This window comes from Hyla sarda, chromosome 13 (genome assembly GCF_029499605.1).
Source record: "Hyla sarda isolate aHylSar1 chromosome 13, aHylSar1.hap1, whole genome shotgun sequence".
Taxonomy (NCBI): Eukaryota; Metazoa; Chordata; class Amphibia; order Anura; family Hylidae; genus Hyla; species Hyla sarda.
In genome coordinates this window covers 22,404,117-22,428,942 of record NC_079201.1, presented here as the reverse complement: position 1 = coordinate 22,428,942, position 24,826 = coordinate 22,404,117, and the positions used below count along the sequence as shown (strand labels likewise).

At 44.1% G+C, this 24,826-nt stretch overlaps 1 protein-coding gene across 2 annotated transcripts in view; it reads right to left on the bottom strand.

Annotated features, from left to right (window-relative positions):
- Positions 1-690: 690 nt before the first annotated feature.
- CDC42EP4 (CDC42 effector protein 4) overlaps positions 691-24,826 on the bottom strand; it is a 33,141-nt gene continuing 9,005 nt past the window's right edge. The window contains exons 1-2 of one of the 2 annotated variants that reach the window (XM_056550660.1): positions 12,413-12,430; positions 691-2,847 (exon numbers count right to left, since the gene is read on the bottom strand). In XM_056550660.1, coding sequence (XP_056406635.1) covers positions 1,726-2,643 — 918 coding nt within the window. In that variant the 5' untranslated portion in view covers positions 2,644-2,847; positions 12,413-12,430 and the 3' untranslated portion in view covers positions 691-1,725. Of the gene's footprint in view, positions 2,848-12,412; positions 12,431-24,826 lie in introns of those variants that run through there. The other variant, XM_056550659.1, reaches the window with a different exon arrangement.

Sequence of the window (24,826 nt, the reverse complement as noted above, 5' to 3'; positions counted from 1 at the left end):
GTCTTTCCATCCTTGAACTAGAAGGGATTCAAGACTTGCATGCAATAGTGAGTTGCCTTCCTAAGTTCCCCCGTTGCGCCCATATCTGCATCCCGTTCCTCTGGTGATGCTCTGCTTCCTGCTTCTAAGGCTCGAACGTTAGGAGCCCGGGCAGCAGGGAGAAGGCAGGACCCGAGGTCCTTACATGACTGTGCACCCAGCCTGAGGCGGGACATCGCTGCGGCCAGCGATACGCTGACTGCAATGTGACGTTCCGAGCCTAAGAAGCAGGAAGCAGAGCATCAGCGGAGGAACGGGATGCTGATATCGGCGCAATGAGGGAAGGTAGGAAGGCGAGTTAAAGTTTTTAGTTTTTGCAGCCCGGGCACAGTAGAAGTTAAGTGTTGCGCCGCAGTTCTCTATTTTAAAGAGGGTGGCGTCCCTTGGTCAAGGTATTCATCCCTAAGCTAGAAAGGAGAGGTGTTACAAAGAGCGTCACTCACTCTGGAGGCATCATGTAGACAACTGATGGGCACAGCGTAATACATCATTGCACCTGTGGTGGCGCTGAGGGGAAACAAAATACTTTCCCCACAGAATACAGATGATCTCTGTGGTTCCTAGGAGCCCCTTTAAGTAAATATGTTGGGGTTATACTTTTATGTTGTAATGTACATGGTAGAAAATATGTTAGGATAACATGCGCAGGAGGATGCATAGTGTATTTTTTTATTTTACTCCAAGCACCATAAATAACTATACAAAAAGTACCTTCTTATACACAAGAAGTTTTTTTTAGGGATACAAGTTCCTCTAAAGATTAGTATTAATTCCCACAGGAAAAAAAAGTATTCTCTGCTGATAAAGGAGATATTCCAACTGTACATTTTACTGGCAATGTAATGGTTAATCATTGGCAAAGAATTCTAGGACTGGCGCTGTACAGAATCCGGCAGCAGGCGATCATATTATCGATAAAGTTCTAGCATTTTGGCATTGTAAAGGAGTTGTTGGTGATAGATCATCTTCCGTAGCTTCCCTTCAATCTTCCCTCTGCTGGTAACCATCAGAATGTGATTGTCAGTGTACATGACACGTACATAGCCACTCCTAAGACCACGTCAGTGATATCGCTGGAAAATCATCCAAGGAATTTATTTTACAGGCACGACAGATGTCCAAGAAGTCTAGTCTTTTTCTAGTCTCTATAATGGGACCAGTAAACACCTTTTTTTTAAATTTATTTTAGGTTTTAGTGTTCCACTTACAATGCAACAAAGCAGGGGAGATTTAGGAGGTACGACGAGGTACAAAACCATCAAAGTTTGGCTGATGGGTATGTAGAAACCTTAAACAACATATCCAGGGTAAACAAATTATTAGGGGTTTGTAGTGATACTTCTTGCTTATCCTGAAATAGTTTATTTCCTCCTCTTTGTCTTCACAAAATTACCTGCAGAGTTTGGCTTGATGGTTCCTCGTTTGAGTGCAATGTCTCAGATCCATGGGGTCTACCCTCGGTCACTTTGGAGCATGAATAACCTTGGTCTGAAACTGTTGGCGCAGTGCTTGTATAGCTTACGAGCTCCAGTCATGGTTCCATGGATAGCATATATAGAGCACATAGGTAAAAGGGTTATTGCCAGAATAGCCCTGTGGTACCAAGCTCAAATCAAAACGGGGACGAGCATGTCCGCTCTATGCATGGTTTGCATCTCGGCTTATGAAGTAGACTGTAAGACCTTTTTACACCCTTATTTCATCCTCCTCTTCCTCTTCGTCCATAAATGAAAACTCCCTTCCTCGCCTCGGTTTCTCACTAGGAGGGCCTGAAGGAGCTCTGGAAACTGAATGGGACTCTTTGGTTGGCTGACTTTTGGGGTTTCTGCTAGACGTAGGAAGACTTCCATGATCATGGGCTTGAATGGTTGGAATTGCTGAAGAAGAACTTGTCTTTATAGTTGGTACAGAACTTTGGTTATAGGTTGTCTCATCAAGGCTGCGGTCAAGATCCTGCTCCCACTGACTATTGTCCATTACACTTAATATATCTCCTAACATGGAAGGACCCAAGTCAATATGAAACGACATGATAGATTCTGCATGCTTCATGCCATAGCTACTTTTTGGGGCTGTGTCTGGCAGGTCTGTTAATTCTCCAAATTCTTTCTCTGCTAAGCTAGTGTCTGAGATGGGCACAGGACTGGGCACCGGGCTTCGTGCAGAGGCCCCATTAATGTGGTGCTCTTCAGGCATCTTCTTCACTGGACTGGATGAGAGGCTCTTGGGCATCTTTTTGCTTGAGCCCTTTTCTGATTCTTTTTCAGTAAGCTGTGGCAATGAAACAGCATTCTTAACAAAAAGGGCAGAGTCCCTTAAAGACCCCAGCATGTCTCTTCGATCACCCCTAGTTACTGAAAGAGAGCGTTTGCTGCTTCGAAAGTGTCGGGATAATAGGCCTGGTTTGGAGGTAGACTCTTCTGGTTCTGGCTGTTCATCTTTGCTTAAAAATGATGTGTCTCCAAAAGCATCTCCAGATCGTCCTATGTGCATGGTATGACGGAAATCCCCAAGGGGTGCACTTATCATTTCGGCAGTGAGGTCTGCCCTTGAGCGTCTTTTGGATGCATTTGGATTGGCAACCAGCTGCTTGAGAATTGGCATCTTTGCTATTTTATCACTTCAACTTCTGAGACGGGCCCTTTGTTTGACTCTCAGTTCTCTGTGTATCTGTATGGTAAAATATTGTGATGCAATGAGATGAGTATGAGGAGTGTCCTCCGGAAACTTTATGGGGAGTTCTCAGGAAACCAAGAAATTGAAGATGTAGTGACAAGTTTACTGTGACTCACGAGCATCCATGAGAACCTGAGGAGACAAAAGAGGAAATAAAATATAAGGTTCTGATGTAACTTTGTAATAAGATAGCAATACTCACATCTAACAGGTATATATATATATATATATATATATATATATATATATATATATATATATATATGCCCGCTACATTAAATGTTTCTATATGATGGGGTGTCTGGCAGTGGTTTTCTTCCCTCTTCCCATTCAGAATATGTATATGAGGATTGGTAGGGATGGGTGTCGGCAAAAAAAAGCGTTCAGCCAACAAATATTAGAAACGTATGGCCTGCTGTAGACTGCGTCCCCTTATCTGACTGTAAGCTTGAGTAGAAGTGTTCATACGTTTTAGTAGCAATTTTGGTAGGAGCAGCCAACTCCTATGTATTGAATTGTCCCCATTCTATGGTGTTATCCGGCCAAAGACATCTTATCCCCTATCCAAAGGGGCTGCGTCCCCAGGCTCACTGGACTGGAGACTTGACGCCACGCCCCTCCATTCATGTCTATGGGAGGGGGCATGACGGCCGTCACGCCTCCTCCCATAGGCATGAATGGAGGGGGCGGGACGTGGCGTTCCGTTGCGTTCCGTCAGGTCTCCAGTCCCAGTACACTGGAAAGAAAGAGCTTTCCGAGACTGGAGACGCAGCCCCGCATAGAATGCGGGTGCTTCACGCAGATCGTGAGGGTTGTTCCAGCAGCGGGCCTCCCCGGAATCAGACATCTTATCCCCTATCTTTTGGATAGGGGATAAGATGTCTTTGGCCGGATAACCCCTTTTAAGAAGGCTCAAACATGTAGGATTTCACCTGGCCCAGTCCTTTGTTTCTCAAAGGAGTATGTCAGAGGATATTGGCAACAGTTTACTATTTTCCAGTTGAAAACACATGCATGCTTGGCCAAGAAGAGTGTGCATGTATATAGGGAAGTTGGTAGGAAAAGCTGTCACTGGGTGTTGAATGTTGTGATAAGAAAATCAGGGGCTGGAATGGTGTGATTGTGGAGGTTCAGGGAATGTCAGTGCTGGGAATGCCGGGACTGGAAAATGAAGGGAATGGGCAGGGAATATTGGGACTGGAGAATAAAGGGAGGGGGCTGGGAATATTGGGAATGGAGAATAAAGGGAAGGGGCTGGGAATATTGGGACTGTAGAATAAGGAAAAGTCATGGAATGTTGGTATTGGGGGAATGTGCTTATGGGACAGTAATGGCAGGGGTGGCCAAATCTGAAGACTTTGAAGGTGTTTTCTAGGAATGCACAATAGTAGACTTTCCCTAGAATAGCCCCTGATGTTAGTTTAGTAGATGTGCAACCCTTGGAGGGCTGCCCCATTCTACAAGCCTCTATATTAGAATTTGTAACATGCAATGTTATACATGGGCTGAGTAATATTACTGTAAACTGAAAATGGGTGTCATGAAATACAAATAACCGAATATAAATAGCCTCATATTATAGAGCCCAGACAGAAATAGAAGTATAGTAATACAGGTAGACTTTTGCAGCCAATTAGATTGTTCCTACATCAAACATCTATGTGCTCATAGCCATGCAAGTCAAATATGGCGCAAAAAACACAAACCTTTTTATTTACTCTATGATTTACCTATTTTTATAACTCTATTAAATACGTTTATTAGGTTATGCTCTGCTACCATTGAGGCATCTATAGGGACGGCTTCCTATCTAGAACAGGTCACTAATAGACAGTTCTGGGAATTAGTGGTGACAGGTGTCAAAGCTTGTATGCCCCTAATATGAGAAAAGAGAGGCAGAGGTAACCGTGCAGAAAGGAAAGACATTGAAGACGATAAGTGTTGTGTGAGGAATGAGACAGAAGAAGTGGGTGATGGCGCCGTACTGCTATAGGCTGGGTTGTAGTATTCTCCTTTTCTGTGATTTTCAGATTTTACTGTTACCTCTAATACAGATAGATATGAACTTTATTTATTAGGACCTAAATATTCACTGCATTCTTTCATTTCCACATGTCACATTTACAGGGGTCCTGGAAGCTGAGATATGTGATGGTGTTTGCTGTCTTCTTTAGCTGTCCATGTACCCTTAGGGGGTAAGAGGAAGTGGTTGCACCAAATCCCTGTTGCCTCAGGGGCTCTATACACTGCTCAAAAAGGGAACACCTAAACAACGCAATGGGGGAGATTTATCAAAGCCTGTGCAAAGAAAAAGTTGCTCAGTTGCCCATAGCAACCAATCAGATTGCTTCTTTCATTTTGCAGAGGCCTTGTTAAAAATGAAAGTAGCAAGCTTATTGGTTGCTATGGGCAACTGGGCAACTTTTCCTGTGGACAGGTTTTGATAAATCTCCCCCAATGTAACTCCAAGTCAATGACACTTCTGTGAAATCACACTGTCCACTCAGGAAGAACACTGATTGATAATCAATTTCACATGCTGTTGTGCAAATGGAACAGACAACAGGTGGAAATTATAGGCAATTAGCAAGACACCCCCAATACAGCAGTGGTTCTGCAGGTGGTGACCCATGACCACTTTTCAGTTCCTATGCTTCCTGGCAGTTTTTTTTCTCACTTTTGAATGCTGGCGGTCCTTTCACTCTAGTGGTAGAATGAGACTGAGTCTACATTCAAAGCATGGAGGCGCTACCAGGAGACAGGCCAGTACATCAGTAGACGTGGAGGAGGCCATAGGAGGGCAACAACCCAGCAGCAGGACCGCTACCTCTGCTTTTGTGCAAGGAGGAGCACTGCCAGAGCCCTGCAAAATGGCCTCCAGCAGGCCACAAATGTGCATGTGTTCATTCAAACGGTCAGAAACAGACTCCATGAGGGTGGTATGAGGGCCCGTCTTCCATAAGTGGGGGTTGTGCTTACAGCCCAACACCGTGCAGGACATTTGGTATTTGCCAGAGAACACCAAGATTGGCAAATTCGCCACTGGCACCCTGTGCTCTTCACAGATGAAAGCAGGTTCACACATCCTCCAGCATGACCGGTGTGACGTGGGGTCAGTAATGGTGTGGGGTGGCATTTCTTTGGGGGGGGGGGGGGGGGGGGGGACGCACAGCCCTCCATGTGCTTGCCAGAGGTAGCCTGACTGCCATTAGGTACCGAGATCCTCAGACCCCTTGTGAGACCATATGCTGGTGCGGTTGGCCCTGGGTTCCTCCTAATACAAGACAATGCTAGACCTCATGTGGCTGGAGTGTGTCAGCAGTTCCTGCAAGAGGAAGGCATTGATGCTGTGGACTGGCCCGCCCGTTCCCCAAACCCGAATCCGATTGAGCACATCTGGGACATCATGTCTCCTCCATCCACCATAGACTGTCCAGGAGTTGGCGGATGCTTTAGTCCAGGTATGGGTGGACATCTCTCAGACCATCCTCCACCTCATCAGGAGCATGCCCAGGCGTTATAGAGAGGTCATATGGGCACGTGGAGGCCACACACACTACTGTGCCTCATTGTGACTTGTTTTAAGGACATTACATAAAGTTGGATCAGCCTGTAGTGTGGTTTTCCCCTGTGATTTTGAGTGTGACTCCATATCCAGACCTCCATGGGTTGATAAATTTGATTTCCATTGATAATCTTTGTGTGATTTTGTTGTCAGCGCATTCAACTATGTAAAGATGAAAGTATTTCATACGATTAGTTCATTCATTCAGATCTAGGATGTGTTATCTTAGTGTTCCCTATTTTTTTGAGCAGTGTGGATACACCAGTATCATACCAGTAGGATTCAGCAGTAAACATCAGTTTTTATATACCTGTACTTCAACATTGATCCAATAAGATTAAATAAAATATTACATCAGAAGCAATGTACCAAAAAAATAAATAAATAAAAAAACCTACCCCCTAAATGTCTTTGTATGGTCCTGATATTCAGGACTGCACAAGAAGTTGGGGTGGTTGTCACTATTGTAGTCCCATCCACCAGACTGTTACGGGCAATGTCTATACTTCATACTTTAGTTTCTATAGCTCGGGCACTTTCTGAACCATAGACTTTCTATTCATCTACTTTCACACACATCAGACATGCTGAGGATTTTCTGCAGCATTTCCATGTTTAAAATCAAAGCAACAAATCTCCACCAAAATGTTCATGAATTGATAAGTAACATTTCGTGCAGATTTAACAGGGAAATCCTTGTAAAAGAAACCACATTAGATTTTCTCCTGATCTGCACCAAAGGGGATCTGGATTGTCTAAGTACCATGGGATGATTCCACAAGGAATCTGTGTCAAGAAATGACATGTCAATTCTTGATACCGATGTCAAATATCTGTTGGTTAAAGGGAAACTCCACCGCTCAGCGTTTGGAACAAAATGTTCCGAATGCTTAGAGCCGGCATCGGGAGCTCATGACATAATAGCCCCGCCCCCTCATGACGTCACACCCCACCCCCTCAATGCAAGTCTATGGGAGGGGGCGTCACGCCCCCTCCCATAGATTTGCATTGAGGGGGTGGGGTGTGACGTAATGAGGGGGCGGGGCTATGATGTCACAAGCCCCTGATGCTGGCTCTAAGCATTCAGAACATTTTGTTCCAAACGCTGAGCAGTGGAGTTCCCCTTTAAATTTCAATAAAAAAATAGATTTCCGACTGAATTCAATGGAACTCCCATTTCATGCAGATTTCGCTACTGAGTTCAACTCAAAATACACACTAAAGAATTATTCTAGGTGGAATCAGCTTGCAGCAGAATCCCATTGATGTCAATGAGATTCTGTTGCTCAGTGCACACTACAGTTCTGTAACGGGACTGTGGCAGATCTAGATTCCTCTAAATAAAGGAGCATGCGAATATTTTTCAGCAGCAAATTCATTGCAAAATTGACTCAAACGCTTTTACCGAATATTCTGATTTTGACATTGTTTTTTCGTGACCTATTCTACTTTATTTTGGTGGTAAATTTCTGTCGTTACTTGCATCCTTTTTTGGTGAAAAATTCAAAAATTTCATGAAATTCTTGAAAATTTTGCATTTTTCGAACTTTGAAGCTCTCGGCTTGTAAGGAAAATGGATATTCCAAATAAATTTTATTTTTATTCACAAATACAATATGTCCGCTTTATGTTGGCATCATAAAATGGACATGGGCTTCAATGGGCTTCAAAGTAGAGCAGCAATTTTAAAAAATGTCATGAAAATTGCAAAATCTGAAGGGACAGATGTTACAGAATTACAACTCCCAGCATGCTGAGAGTTGTAGTTTAACATCTGGAGGGCTACCGTTTGGGTACCACTGTAACAGTGGTCTCCAAACTGTGACCCTCCAGATGTTGCAAAACTACAACTCCCAGCATGCCCATACGCCCGGCGTCCTGAAGAGGTTAAGAAAGGTTAACGTGATCACCAGTTGTCATGTGATTGTTACCCAGGAGGTATCAGTGACCAGGTGACTTAAGGGTGACCAATGGGACCCCACCAGAGTCTCCCCCATAAAAGCCCTGGGAGGAGTCTCTTCTCTCGCTTAGTTCCTGAGTCTTTGCTGAGGTGCAGTCGAGCCTAAGAGTCTGGAGTCATAGGAGCCTCAAGTCAAGTCTGTAGCCACAAGCTACAAGTCAGATAAAGTCACAGCTTAGTCAGTCTCCAGTCAAGTCACTGTCATCTATTGTCAAGTCAACGTGGCCTGCACTAAAATTGGCCAAATCTACTGAAAATCCCAGCAAGCCCTTATGGTCTCTGAAGTCACTGGTCACCTCCGTGGCCTTGGCTGAACTGTATGGACTGTACCATCTGTCACTCAGTAAAGCTACCATCGTCCGTAACTTGGCGTCAGAGTCGTTATTGCCCACGTGTCTAGCCCAGGATCCAGCGGTATACCTTTGGGTGGTATTGAGGATAAACCACGCCCTGGCGTCACGAATACAAGGGGTTAATACCATCTGCCTCTAGGGTAATTCCATCTGCCCTACATCTCACACCCCATACCACACTTACTAATTGAACATTGTATTTTAATCATACAGCCAGTCCCTAGAAAGAATCAGTGGTGAAGCCGCAGGGCAGCGGTGATGGAGCATGCAGCAGACGGCTGTATCCTGTGGCTCAGGTACAGTGTTGTGGACGCCGACCTCCTCACTGACAAGTAAACACTATGGGGCCATTCATTCACCACTCACTTCATTCCATGCTGTTTACTGGTAACAGAGGAGAAGTAAAATGGGAGGAGGTCCAGCCCATCACCGGAGTCCACAACACAGCGCCTTAGTCACTGGTTACAGCAGTCTGCTGTATTTTCAACCATCGCCCACCCTGCGGCATCACCACCGATTCTTCCTAAGGCCCAGATGTATTCTGTTGGGTCACACCTCCATGTTTGGCAGGCCACATTTGATTTAAAGGGGTACTCCCGTGGAAACCTTTATTTTTTTTTTTATTCAACTGGTGCCAGAAAGTTAAACAGATTTGTAAATCACTTCTATAAAAAAAATCTTAATCCTTCCAGTACTTTTTAGGAGCTGTATACTAAAGAGAAATCCAAAAAAGAAATGCATTTCCTGTGATGTCCTGACCACAGTGCTCTCTGCTGACCTCTGCTGTCCATTTTAGGAACTGTCCAGAGCAGCATATGTTTGCTATGGGGATTTTCTCCTGTTCTGGACAGTTCCTAAAATGGACAGAGATGTCAGCAGAGAGCACTGTGGTCATGACATCACAGGAAATGCATTTTTTTTTTTTTGTATTTCTCTTTAGTATACAGCACCTAAAATGTACTGGAAGGATTAAGATTTTTTTAATAGAAGTGATTTACAAATCTGTTTAACTTTCTGGCACCAGTTGATTTAAAAAAAAAAAAAAAAAAAGGTTTCCACGGGAGTACCCCTTTAATGTTTTGGAGATCCCCTTTAGTCAATGTTATGTTTCACTCTAGGATCATCCACGTCCCATACAAGGGCCTTGTGTATTGGAGACTTGTGATGTGGGGCCATCATTAGGAGAAGAGTATCATTGGAGTTAGTGGTTTGCAAGATGTCTGCGGAGTACAAAGGACACCACTGAGCAGCTCAGTCACAGGATCCTAAATATTGAGACTCCTTCAGAGAAAGTTTGAGCATGACGTGTGATGTTATTGCTCCCTGGTAGATGACGGACAGGGCCATAGCACATAGCTCTACTGTGATGTGAACAGACGTCTACTATGTAAGCTCAGGCCTTCTGAGGACATAGGAGGGTTCATGAGCCCCGGTTATGTGTTTACTTTGTGCATAGAGATATTTTTACTCCCAGGGGAAAATAAAACTCTGACTTTCAGGTCAAAAATTCTGGTTTTGAATTTATAAAATTTAAGATTCTCTCAATATAGCCCAGTTTTCCAACCAGGGTGCCTCCAGCTGCTGTAAAACTAAAACTCCCAGCATGCCCGGACCGATCCTCTGTCTGTGAGGTGGATCTGAAAGGATGCCTAGTCCAACAACCAAGCATCTACTACCAGTTAACCCCACTACCGAGGTGAAAGTTAAAGCCATGTGGTAAGCCTACAGTCTCGGGGATTACTGCAGTCAAGTTAGTCAAGTCCCTAAAGTATAACTTGGGCTGCATACCAGTCAAGTCAGTCATATACAGCACAAACTACTAGAAGTACCAGCAAGTCGATAAGCTTCCCATAGTTCACCCTGCAACTCCTTCATGCTAATCTGAGCTGTAACTGATTGTACCATCTTTCCAACCTCGGGTGGTGTATAGGTCAACTATGCCCTGGCGTCACGATAAGGTTAATTACACATTACCCTGTCCGACACCACAACGCTATGTAGCATTTTGGCATAATTTATGTATACAAGAATTTGTATACATGTATATTTATGTATACAAGAATTTGTCCTGTTGTGTAGAAAGAAAACTTTATGTCAATTTGTTGTGTTACGAAAGTTGTCCGTGAATGAAAACCTAAGTGTGAGCAATGAATGTGTGCACGGCAACAGAGGATTTAGAAAAATGTATTATTATTATTATTTATTATATCATAAAGTTCTACAACTTTTCTTTATACAGTAATAAAGGGCAAGGTCACAGGTGCCATATTTTGCTGGGTATTTTCTGCAGCTGATTTTGCTACCAATTGACTTCAATGGGTAGGAAAATACGCAGCAAAATACAGCACGTGTGACCCTACCCTAAGGGTGTCTTCACATATACAGTATCCTGCACATATTTGAAGCTGCAGATTTTAATGTACACTAAATGACTGAACACAGCATAAAATCTGTAGCTTCAAACCCTGCACATCAAATATGCATAAAATACTGTACGTGTGAATACACCCTAAGGGTAGGGCCACACGTGCCATATTTTGCTACCTATTTGCTGCTGCATATTTTACTACCCATTAAAGTCAATGGGTAGCAAAATCAACTGCGAATTTTGCTACCCATTCACTTTAATGGGTAGGAAAATACGCAGCAGCAAATACACAGCAAAATACGGCACGTGTGGCCCTACCCTACACTATCTGTTGCATATTTTGCTGCTTTTTTTCTGATTCTGATTTTGCTATCCATTGACTTCAGTTGGTCGGAAAATTGGCTGCAGAAAATATGCAGCAAAATACGACTAGTGTAAACATACCCTAAAGGGTATGGTCCCACGTAGCACTAATGCAGCGTATTTTACACAGCGCAAAATGTCCAGTGCAGTGGGAATTACGCTGCGTATTCTGCAATGAGCATACGCACAGGGATAGCGGCGGCCCTGTGTGCTCAGTGAGGTTTGGGGGGGATGTGAGCGTCACAGTCACCCCGGCTCGTGGCCCCGCCCCCAACGCCTATACAGGCATGTTGGGAGTTGTAGTTTTGCAACAGCTGGAGGCACCCTAATTGGAAAAACATTGATCTAGCCATTTATTACTTTATCAGTTTCTGGGAAAGCTGAGCGACAAAACATGGCAACATGGAGTTGTAGATGTCCTGATGCTGTAATTGGAGATGAGCGAACTTACAGTAAATTTGATTCGTCACGAACTTCTCGGCTCGGCAGTTGATGACTTTTCCTGCGTAAATTAGTTCAGCCTTCAGGTGCTCCGGTGGGCTGGAAAAGGTGGATACAGTCCTAGGAAAGAGTCTCCTAGGACTGTATCCACCTTTTCCAGCCCACCGGAGCACCGGAAAGCTGAACTAATTTATGCAGGAAAAGTAATCAACTGCCGAGCCGAGAAGTTCGTGACGAATCGAATTTACTGTAAGTTCGCTCATCTCTAGCTGTAATAGTTCTACAAGACAAGTCCACAGTATTTATACCGGGTGCAGTCTCTGAATCAGGGTCTATTTCGGTGACTGTGAGTCAGGGGAATACTATGCCTTGTTAGGCCGCCCCGGCTCCACTGCACCGGAATAGCATTGCTCACTGCGTTCTAGACTGGAACATTTTCTGCTTAATTGTTGAGCTTGAAGAAGAGCACGAAACAATCAAGCACGAGCCTCGTATTTTGTGACCATGTAACTTTACGTGAACCGAAAACACACTGGAAACAGATGGTACCTTTATAGATCGTGACAAATTCACCTTCTAAACCAGTAGCCTAAAATGAACAATCTTACTTAGTTATTGAAAGGTTCTGCAATCTTTTTTATACATACACTTTGTGTTTCAATTTTCATTTTCCAGATCTCCATTTTCTGTTAAAGGGGTACTCTGGAGAAAATTTTATTTATTTATTTTTTTCAAATCAACTGGTGCCAGAAATTTATACAGATTTTTTAAATTCCTTCTGTATAAAAATCTTAATCATTCCAGTACTTATCAGCTGCTGTGTGCTACAGAGGAAGTTGTGACGTTGTTTTCTGTCTGACCACAGTGCTGACACCTCTGTCTGTGTCGGGAACTGTCCTGAGCGGGGGAGGTTTGCAATAGGGATTTGTTCATGCTCTGACATGTTCCTGACATGGACAGAGGTGGCAGTAGAGAGCACTGCGGTCAGGCTAGAAAGAACTACACAACTTCCTCTAGAGCAGTGGTCTTCAACCTGCGGACCTCCAGATGTTGCAAAACTACAACTCCCAGCATGCCCGGACAGCCAACGGCTGTCCGGGCTTGCTGGGAGTTGTAGTTTTGCAACATCTGGAGGTCCGCAGGTTGAAGACCACTGCTCTAGAGCATATAGCAGCTGATAAGTACTGGAAGAATTTCTGGCACCAGTTTTTTCCTCCGGAGTACCCCTTTAATAGATGGAACCATTCTTGTTTACACTAGAATACTCAATCATGGCCTGGTGACTGGTATCTGTGTGAGCAGGACAAGAATGTTCCCATTCATTGACGGCAAGCAGATATCTTGGAAAGGGTAAAAAATTGAAATAGAAAGCATACTAGGAGTTGCAGAACACTGTACAATCATTTAAAGGGGTATTCCAGGAAAAAACTTTTTTATATATATCAACTGGCTCCAGAAAGTTAAACTGATTTGTAAATTACTTCTATTAAAAAATATTCATCCTTTCAGTACTTATGAGCTTCTGAAGGTAAGGTTGTTCTTTTCTGTCTAAATCCTCTCTGACACCTGTCTCGGGACACGCCCAGTTTAGAAGAGGTTTGCTATGGGGATTTGCTTCTAAACTGGGCGTTTCCTGAGACAGGTGTTATTAGAGAGGATTTAGACAGAAAAGAACGACCTTAACTTGAGAAGCTCATAAGTACTGAAAGGATTAAGATTTTTTAATAGAAGTAATTTACAAATCTGTTTAACTTTCTGGAGCCAGTTGATATATTAAAAAAAGTTTTTTCCTGGATAACCCCTTTAAGGGGTTGTCTCATCCCCGAAAAAATGGCTGCTGGTAGTAGTGATATTCAGGGGCAGTCAAATAAATAAATTAAATGGCCATTCATGTAACAGACAACACTCCAGTCACCCACTTGCTCATAGGAGAGGATTCGTGAGCAGAGTGTCCCTATACCCATTCAGACTGTCCCTATACTCATTAGATTGGGTTTGATCAACTTTTGGCCCAACAAACCTCAATGGTTCAGATTTCCAATAATGCATAATTCATGGTAAAACAGACTGATAACTAGATCATGGTGCCGGGTTATGATCATAGAATACGTTCTTCATCTTACGGCCGAACTGCTATACTAGACTTTGCACTAGCACAAAGTTACCGCCACTTGGCAAAGTGCACATCAAATAAACATAAAACCTCATTGGGCACGCCTGTTATTCCACTTGATATATGGTTGTTGTGTTCTCTGTAATGCCTGTGTGGGGTCAGACTGGGTAATGTGTGTATTAATCTCTTCGTGACGCCAGGGCATGGTTGACCTATACCCCCCCCCCCCCCCCCCCCCCCCCCGAGGTAGACCAGCTTCACCTGTGCCAGGCACGGGGCAGTAATCACTCCGACGCCAGGTTACGGTTAATTGGTATGCTTTACTGAGGTAGTCATGGTGTTATAGCTCAGATTGTCACTAAGGAGATGCAGGGTGAATTTAGGGAAGCTTATCGGACTTGCTGGGACTTGTAGTTGCAATTGTATTGACTGATGCAGCCACGCTTGTTAACAGACTGACTTGACTGACTACTTGGACTGGACTTCAGCAGAATCCCCAATAGGTTTAGTTCCTACCGTCAGGCTCTGACTTTCACCCACGGTGCAGGGAGTAACTTGCAGTAGATGCGTGGTTGCTGGACTAGGCCTCAGGTTTCCTTCAGGATCACCAGACTCCCTCCTCAGGTCCTCACTTCACTGTACCTCACCTAAGACTGAGAGCTGAACCCTGACCTCACTATATAAGGGGACAGTTTAGAGAGATCCCATTGGCCAGATAAGTCACCTGTTCACCTTACGTCCTTAGCAACATTTCTTAAAGTAACGGTACATATAAAATACAATAGATTAACCATTATATAACAATACATCTTTTAGTGCAATTGTGGTGTCTAGGTGGTGCAGGTTATGGTGTAGGGTCTGCTGGTATTTAACCCTTAATTGTTGTGACGCCAGGATGCGGTTTCCTTTAGATAAATGGTCCTACTGCCAACCGTCCCACAAACGGTAGGGAGAAATAATTTAGTGTCCACAGCAGATATTTGATGAAACCGGAATAAACTTTACTGCATATTTTATGCAACTGCAGATAACAGAACAGTCTTTATATAGAGGACCATAGTTCAGGCTCCTCACAGGTTTGCTGGGACTTCTGAGAGCAATGAGCTTAGGTTTGCTAGCCACCGTGCTACTGATTTTATGATAACTGACTTGCAGTAGTCACATGGGATTTTAGTAGTTTTGAGTTGGATAACTCACGTTTAGTGGCTGCGGAAGATAAGGCTTCAGACCTAGCTTGAATTGATGATTTGTGCTGAGATGTGCTTTCTCTGATATCCCAAGGGTAAGAGCCCGAATTTAGTGGCAGCAGCCCCTTATATATTAAGAAGGCGGGACAAAGCTCATTAGTCAGCATAACCTGTCAGTCCTGACCCAAAGGACTATGGGTATACCACATGACCCAAAGGTCCTTGAACCATAGCATAAGAAATTATTTAAAGGCACATGACCTCTAAGGTCCTAGACAAAGGTTTACTATAATTAAATATATAAATATATACACCAATACACATTAATGTGAGCCGACTAGGGGTTAGCCCTCCAGGAGAGCCCTACTAGCATGGAGGGACTCTGGCTGAGGGGACTTCAGACAGAGGGACAGGACCAAGTGCTGTACCGGGAAACCACAAAATATAAAGAGTTCTAGGGAGAGGAGACACATGAGGGGCATGGAGCAGCATCGGCCACACAGGATGGGCAGGATTACAGAGGAGCATGTGACTCTGTACTGGGTCACCACACCTGCGATACATCTAGTCAGGAAGATGCATACGACGACTGACTCTCTAGTAGGGAATCTCATAAAACTCTTGTGAACGTCCACATGGATTTCATCTGTCAAAATACAAGCTCGTGAAAGTCTGACTTGAACAAGACTGATCTTTTGGTCATTTTATACGATCATAGATGTAGCTATATGGGTGTTCAAGTGGTCTGGGGGGGGCATTAGACGGCACAAAGGGCCCCTATGAGACATCTCTCAACCCAACCAGGACCCTGGAGGTCAGTGGAGCAGTGTTCACTTGTGCAGACAATGAAGTGGCAGTGCGCATGTGTAACTGGGGACCCACTCAGGAAAATGCAGTCAGACCCCCAATAATCATACATGTATTCTCTATTGTGTGGATAGGAGATCAGTTTTAATTGTGGGACAACTAAGTATATATATATATATATATATATATAACCTCTTTCTGAATTGACGAAGCAGTCTGTTGTTCCTCTTTAACATGACTAACAGGAAGTCCATTACCCTACCCAGTCATGATTCCTATTACCAGTGCCAAGGACCTCCAGCAATATTACCATACATGTGAGTTGTATTAACACTTTACTAAGCTGCCGACTTTAGGCTCGTGGCCCTTTTAAATCTTGAGCACTTACACATTGGATATATAAAATGCTCAGTCAGGGTTTCCAAGCAGCTGATGCTCCGGTTAGTGGATTGTGCAGGGCCGGCAGATTCCCACCCATCACAGGATTTCTGTTTACACGTGCGCTGAACATTAGTTAACCCCAGATGCTGTAGCTTCCTAAGCACAAATCTCTATTCTACATAAACCCTACAGTTTAGAACAACCACCCCATATACACCCCACACACTGCTGCAGGCCAAGAGAGGAGCAAATGTACAAAAGTGCCTTGAAGGGTTAATCTGGGGAAGTATCAAATGTAGATTTACCTTAAAGGGGTACTCCGCTGCTCAGCGTTTTGAACAAACTGTTCCGAACGCTGGCGCCGGGAGCTTGTGACGTCCTACCTCCGCCCCCTCATGCTGTCATGCCCCGCCCCATCAATGTAAGTCTATGGGAGGGGGCGTGATGCATGTCACGCCCCCTCCCATAGACTTGCATTGAGGGGGTGGGGCATGACAACATAAGGGGGCGGGCTATTACGTCACAAGCTCCCGTATCCCAGCCGGACCCGGCCCATATCGAATTCATTTCAATGAGCCGACTGGAATGATGACTCCGGTCGGCTCATTTTTGCCCCGTATCTGGTTTTCTGACGGGACCTAAAACCATGGTATGCCGTGGTTTTAGGTCCAGTCACAAGACCGGGTAAGGGGCAAAAATGAGCCGACCGGAGTCATCGTTTGACTCTGGTAGGCTCATTGAAATTAATTAAATATGGCCGGGTCCAGCTGGGATACAGGAGCGCCCGGTTTCCGGTTTTTGTTCCCCCCAGCTGGATCTGGTTCCCGTACTGTAAAAACGTGGTGTGAACCCAGCCTTACAGCACCATTTGTTTTTTCCAGCACAGCTGCATCTATGTGTTCCAGCCAGGGCCAGATTAAGGCTGCCTGGAAGACGGAGAACTTCACTATGTTGGGACCCCCCCGACAGTTCCCCCACATTAGGTGCAGTATACGGTAGTTCCCCCACATTAGGTGCAGTATACGGTAGTTCCCCCACATTAGGTGCAGTACAGTTCCCCCCACATTAGGTGCAGTACAGTTCCCCCCACATTAGGTGCAGTACAGTTCCCCCCACATTAGGTGCAGTACAGTTCCCCCCCACATTAGGTGCAGTACAGTCCCCCCCCCACATTAGGTGCAGTACAGTTCCCCCCACATTAGGTGCAGTACAGTTCACCCACAGGCATACAGCCTGCAGCCATATACAGCGTATGGCTGGAGGCTGTATGTCTGTGTACTGCCCCACTTCAGTGTTCAGACCTCCGCTCCTCCGGTCCAGGGACCCCGGGAGCGGAGGTCGGAACACTGAAGATGACGTGCCGCTGGTAACTTACCACGCGCGCGCGTCCTCCTCACTGCTCCACTCTGCTTTTCTTCTATGGGCGCACACACGGAACGTCAGTGGTGTCCCTGCGTGTGCGACCTCCCGGCGACCCCTGCGTTTTTAAAGTTAACGCGGCGGCCGCCACAGAGAGGTAACCGCCGGGACATCCTTGTGTCCTGACAAGATTTTTCGGGACACAGGGATGTCCTGAGTGTGATGGGGGCCCCCTGCGGGCACGGGGCCAGGAGCAGGCACTCCATAGCGCCAATGCTGATCCGGCCCTGGTTCCAGCACTCTAATTTAGTCATGTGATCACAAGTCTGACTTTCCAAATCTTCCATTGCCTAATGGTTACAATAGGATGTCAGACAATGACTTCCTGTGGACAATAGGACGACATCATCACCTACCAGATCTCCCCCCTACTAGACCCCTCCCAGACCCGTCCCCACCCTCACAGCTCCATCTGCTATCTCTATGGGATCAGTATATATAATAGTTATATAACTTTTCTGAGGCAGTTTTTTTTTTTTTTTTTAGTCCCCAAATCATGGCGAAAAAGGAGATTGCACAGCAAAAAATTATTATCATGATTTGGGGAAATTGCTGCCCAAACAGCCTAAATATAGTAAAAAAAATGTGTGAAAAATATGCAGTAAAAATTTTATGTGTGAACACAGTCGAAAGACGTCAAATCTTCATAAACATCTAGGTCAGATCACTATTGCCTCATGGCAATATTTATCTCAAAATGCACTTTGAGTAAGAAAATACATAAAAACGGAACTGACACCAACCCCTATGATTCTATTGAGTTCTCCTGGGTTATCTCCAGCACTAGCAGCCTGATGAGATGACCCGCTGCAATGATCAAACACCCCACCCAAAGCCGAGGACTCATAGGAAATGTAGGCTGCATTACAGAACCTACATCATTGTGCATTTAGAAACCAACATTGAACCTATCCCATTGCATGCTACATTATCAAAAAGAGGTAAGCACAAGGCATAGACAGAAAGTTAAACAGATTTGTAAATTACTTCTATTTAAAAATCTTAATCCTTCTAGTACTTATCAGCTGCTGTATACTCCACATGAAGTTCTTTTCTTTTTGAATTTCCTTTCTGTCTGACCACAGTGCTCTCTGCTGACACCTCTGTCCATTTTAGGTACTGTCTGGAGCAGGATAAGTTTGCTATGGGGATTTGCTCCTACTCTGGACAATTCCGGACATTTACAAATCTGTTTAACTTTTTGGCACTAGTTGATTTAAAACAAAATTGTTGTCCACCGGAGTACCCCTTTAAGTTACTTTCATAAAGAGCAAGAGGCATTCAAGTAAAAGGGTAATGGCAGCTGCTTTGATATCTACTCCCCCCACACCTGCTATATACAGTACATACCTTTTTCCATATGGTTATGATAAATACATATATCTCTATGGGCGGATCAGAGCAGTGTTTTCCAAGCAGGGTGTCTGCAGCTGTTGCAAAACTACAACTGTTCCAGGTTAAACCCCCCCCCCCCCCCCCCAAAGGACGAGGGGGCACTGCCTCCCTCCGGAGAAGAAAAGGTTTAGTCTCAAGGGGCGACACGCCTTCCTTACCATAAGAACTGTGAACTTATGGAACAGTCTACCTCAGGAACTGGTCACAGCAGGAAAAATTAACAGCTTTAAAACAGGATTAGATACATTCCTGGAACAAAATAACATTAATGCTTATGAAGAAATATAAAATCCCATCCCTTCCCCAATATCGCGCCACACCCCTACCCTTCAATTCCCTGGTTGAACTTGATGGACGTATGTCTTTTTTCAACCGTACTATGTAACTATGTAACAACAGCATGCTGGGAATTGTAGTTTTGCAACAGCTTGAAGCTCGCTGGTTGGAAAACACCGGAATAGATCAGGGCTCCCAGTTGTGACCTCCCAGATCATAGGCCATTTTATCAATTAAGAAGGGTAATTCTAATAGTAGGCAATGGATATATTAGTATTTCCATATATTCAGCACCTAGTTGTGCCATGTAATCATGACGGCAATGCAGATTTGCTGTCACCCAAGCACTGGTACAGGTAATCCATTATGTAGATGTAGGATTGCACATGGCTTTATGGGGATCAGGAAAGGCAGAAGTGAGGTAGTAGTACAAGCCGGTCACACGATGACAGAGCATTTCTATTCTAAGCAGCCAAAATGCTCCGTGTGTGAGAAGCTTTTATATTACTGGCATATAGATTAGGTGAGCACCCTGGGAGGATTGACGGACGGTAACATTTCCATTATTGTCCTCAACAGCACGCAGTCACATGACCGGTCTTAGACATCAATCTTCTTTAGTGCTGGATGGAAGCCTAAAGTCAATTCTATTCCGAAATATATGTAGTCATTACTTAGTTGCAGATGTAAACTGGCGCCACACACTTTCCTGCCTTTCTCTGGCTCTATTTAATCATAAACATATACAAGAAAGCTCCAATAGCCACGGAAAAGAATCATGTGACCCAAGACACCTCATCCATTGGTATGTTTCATCTGCGGTTCTTATCGGTTTTATTGTGACAAATTGCTTGTGTTATATTTTCCACAAGAGTGCTGACTATTAAAGCTTTCTTAAAGGCAATGTGTCACCAAATGTGATTATTTTTTTTAGGAGGTTAAATCATTTTTTCACATTTTTTAAATATGTAGTTTTACTTGTCACAAAATATGAAGACGTAAATAATAATTTGTCATATCTCCCTCTGTTGACCAGCAGAGGGAGCTAACATGAGGAATCTGGTGAAAGCAAGCAACTTTTCTCGCTGCTGCAAATTAGACCTCGCCCGTATACCTTCCTCCTCTTTCTATGTGCAAAAACAGAGGGGAAGAGGGGGTTTTGTATTTTTTCTTCAATTCCACGATCACCATTTTGTCGGTGTTTGAAGAGTGGTAAAGAAGAGACTATATGTCTTTAGATAGGTCACTGCTCCTCGGGGACTTCTTTTCACCTGGCCTGTGGTATGCACATGTGCAGTAAACAGCCCATGCTTTTCTATGAGAGACTCTCAGTCTTAAAGGGGTACTCCGGTGCTTAGACATCTTATCCCCTATCCACAGCTGTCACGAACCCTCCCATAAGCTTGCAGCGAGTGGGGCCCCGTGATCGACAGTAATCAGACCCAGAGCGAACACTCTCCGGGGACTGATTTTAAACGGGGTGCGGCGTGCAAGATCACGGGGGTCCCCAGCGGCGGGACCCCTACAATCACGCATCTTATCCCCTATCCTTTGGATAGGGGAGAAGATGTCTAAGCACCGGAGTACCCCTTTAACTTTAAGGACTTTAATTTTATTTGTAAAAATAAAATAAAAAATACACATAAACTGGTGACACATTCCCTTTAAGCGGGCTGTAATTTGGACTTAATATATAAATAAATACATATACGATATACCTGCAGATACACTACCAGAGTTAGATCCCCAACCTGTGACTCGGCTGCAAAAGTACAACTCCCATCATGACCTGGCAGCTGTTTTTGGTATGATGAGAGTTGTACATGCCACGGATTGGAGAACACTGCTCTATTGCATCAGAAATAGTTCCAGGAAAGAGAGAACTTATTTACCCGGTGCACAACTAGCAAACCCAGCAGAAAGAAAATTATAATCCAGCAGCGTATTCAGCTGTAACATTTTAGGGAATTTTTTTTTCTTGTCCTATGGGGTTTTTCCAACAATTGATTGCATCTAGATTTTTGGAGGTGATCCCGCAATATACAAGCGGGCCTTGCAGGGCTCTGTTTTCATACAAATCTGTACCTGCGTAAGGATAGGAAGGCAGGGGCATTGCCAGGGTCCTATAACATCCAGAGCATGGGCCTCTGTGGTGCATTTTGCTTTTGTATGTTTACATGTAGCGCTTTGGGGTTGATTCTGTGTAAATCAGTGTAACTAAATGACTGAACAACACTGCAGAACGTGTATTACAGAGGCGCGATTTGCCATACGTCATGTATCGTGCTAGAACTACAGGATGAGTCTACTCAATCACAAACAAAAGTTGTGTAGCTACAAACACATGGGATTTAGCAGTGCATTGTTGGAGATCCACTTTAGTCAATGTTATGTTTACCTCTAGGATCTTTTTTTATGTGGATGACCTGTGAAAAAACATCCCAAATCACGTCACCCACCCGCATAGGGGAAAAGGCTCTTCTCTCTGGAACTGTACTGAGAATTAAATTACATTACAATTTGACATCAAAATGGGATCCTGACATGTAAATGTATGTCCTGGCACGGGCCCCGTTGGCTATAATGGCCCGAACATAGTAGTTGACTACATTTGGGCTATTAAAGGGGTACTCTGGTGGAAAACAATTTTTTTTTCAAATCAACTGGTTCCAGAAAGTAATACAGATTTGTGAATTACTTATATAAAAAAATCTTAACCCTTCCAGTACTTATCAGCTGCTGTAGCTAACCCAAAAGTCCCTGTGAACCCCACTGACCCCACTTGTCAATTGAGTTGTTACCGTGAACATAATGCAGGAATAAGACCTCTGGACACTAGGATTCTGTGAAACAATTTTACTGGAACTTCTTAAATCAGATTAATGGATATTTGGTCACTGTCCCTGGGATATATGCAGGAAGTTTTGATGGTGTGACAGACATCCAGCTCTAACTCTGACCATAGGCCACTGAAGATATTACTTTATTGCACCAAGACCCTTATTTTCTCTGATGAAGGAAACTACTTCTTGGATATGAAGAACTTAATCACTTTATCCTCACAGCGTGAACAGGAAAAGTGACTTTATGTGGATTTATGACTAGCAGGGGCTGATCTAGGAGATATCGTGACATCACTGCTCCTTCTCCTCACAATGTCCCGTCCGCCCCCTTAATGCAAGTCTATGGGAGGGGGTGTTTATTGAGTGCTCGTGGCATGGCTTCGCAAGGGGCGGAGCCGTGATGTCACAATACTTCGGCCCCTGTATCACCCATCATCAGCCACGGAGAGATCCTCGCTCTGTGCAGCTGAGGAACTGGGGTGCGGAAGAAGAGATCGCAGGGGTCCCCAGTGGCGGGACCCCTGCCATCAGACATCTTATCCCAATCCTTTGGATAGGGGATGAGATGTCTAGGGGCAGAGTACCCCTTATAGTTTATCTCAATCTCTCAGTAGTGCAGCCTCAGCCTTCGGGCCTGTAACTTCAAGTGATCACATTGCAGTATTTACTTTCTGGACAGGATTTGGATGAGGTTAAACATGTCTTCTGGTAACTTTTGTACGTCACCCTTATGCCGTAGTGAAAATAAACATGTAAAGTGTGGAGAGATTAATGTGCATGAGGTAAGGTGCTAGTGATTACTCAGAGGACATGTTACCTCACGCTACATGAATGTGAGAGCAAGGAGGGGCCGGCCATGTGCTGCGCTCGCTCTTACCCAATCCATAACATCATTGCTTATATGCTGTGAGCGGGTACGGACTAAAGCCACAAAAATAAATAAACAAATATATGTATATTGCCGCCATTATTGCCACATGGCAGGAGCAGGTTGTTATGATTTGCTGACCATTATTTTCCCAGAGAAATCTCTGTATAGAAACTGGGCCAGGAACGGAAGTTGGGAGATTTCAGCTCTGAAGCTGCAGATTTGTTAATGCAACTCTGGACTATAATACTGGCTGTAACTAACATAATGATATAAATCATAACTATAATATGTGTGGTGTCCCGGTACAGGACTTGGTCCTGTCCCTTTGTCTGAAGTCCCCTCAGCCAGAGTCCCTCCATGCTTGTAGGGTTCTCCTGGAGGGCTAATCCCTAGTCGCCTCATATAAATGTGTATTAACGTATAAATTTATATATTTAATTATAGTAAACCTCTGTATAGGACCTTAGAGGTCACGTGCCTTTAAATACATTGTTATGTTAAGGTTCAAGGACCTTTGGGTCATGTGCTATACCCACAGTTCCTTAGGTCAGGACTGACAGGTTTGCAGAACCAATGAGCTTTGTACCTGCCCCCTAAATATATAAAGGGCTGCTGCCACTAAATTCTCTCTTAGTTGCGGATTATCAGAGAAAGCACATCTCAGCACAATCATCAACTCAAGCTAGGCCTGAAGCCGAAATCTTCCGCAGCCACTAAACCGTAAGTTATCCAGCTCAAAACTACAAATCCTGTGTGACTACTGCAACTCCAAAATACCCTAAATTCCGTAGCACAGTGGCTAGCAAATCTAAGCTCATTAACCTCAGAAGTCCCAGCAAACCTGTGAGGAGCCTGTACCACGGTCCTCTGCTAAAAGACTGTTATGTCACCTGCAGTTGCATAAAATATACAGTAAAGTTTATTCCGGTTTTTCATAATCTTCTGCTGTGGACATTCAATTATTTCTCCCTACTGTTTCTGGGACGGTTGGCGGTAGGATCGTTACCCTAAAGAAAACCTCACCCTGGTGTCACGACAATTAAGGGTTAATCCTATACCCTACTCTACCACTCTGCAACACCCCAGACACCATCCTTTCCCTCAAGCTCACCACATATGTATATATGAATTGATTCCGATACATGTAGAATACATCTGTATGTAATCTAAGGACATACACTTGGTTACTATCGCACCACTTTTTATACTTTATGCCCTTTGCTCTCCACAACCAACTTTATTGACATGGTCCCAGAGACCCTCATTCATCATACACCCTAAGGCTACATGTTGGGTCGCAGTCCATAATGTTGCATGTCGTATTGCAACTTCAGTGACCATTATTAGATGCAATCTGACAGCAATTTTAATGTCACGGGACCAAAGTCTCCTTATAGTCCTTCAGTGTAGATCCCAATTCTTCATTTTATTACTAGCTGAGTCATTGTTTACGATTTTCTGCTTTCTCAAAATCTCCATGATTTATGTTGCTCTATAAAAATGTATTTCCCGCTGCCACGTCACTAGTTGCTGCATTGTTAAATAGCCCTCATGTCAAATGCAGAATATGACAATCCTATACTAGGCGGTAATAGGGAGTTACTTAGCAGAGCCCATAAAGCCATCCCAGAGTTGGGGTCTATTCACACGGCAGAATTTCCACCTCAAATTAAAGCCCATAGACTTCTATGGTATTCCGCACTCTCATTCACACTTCTGAATTTCCGAAGTGTAAATGGGTGTGTGGAATCTCATAGAAGTCTATGGGC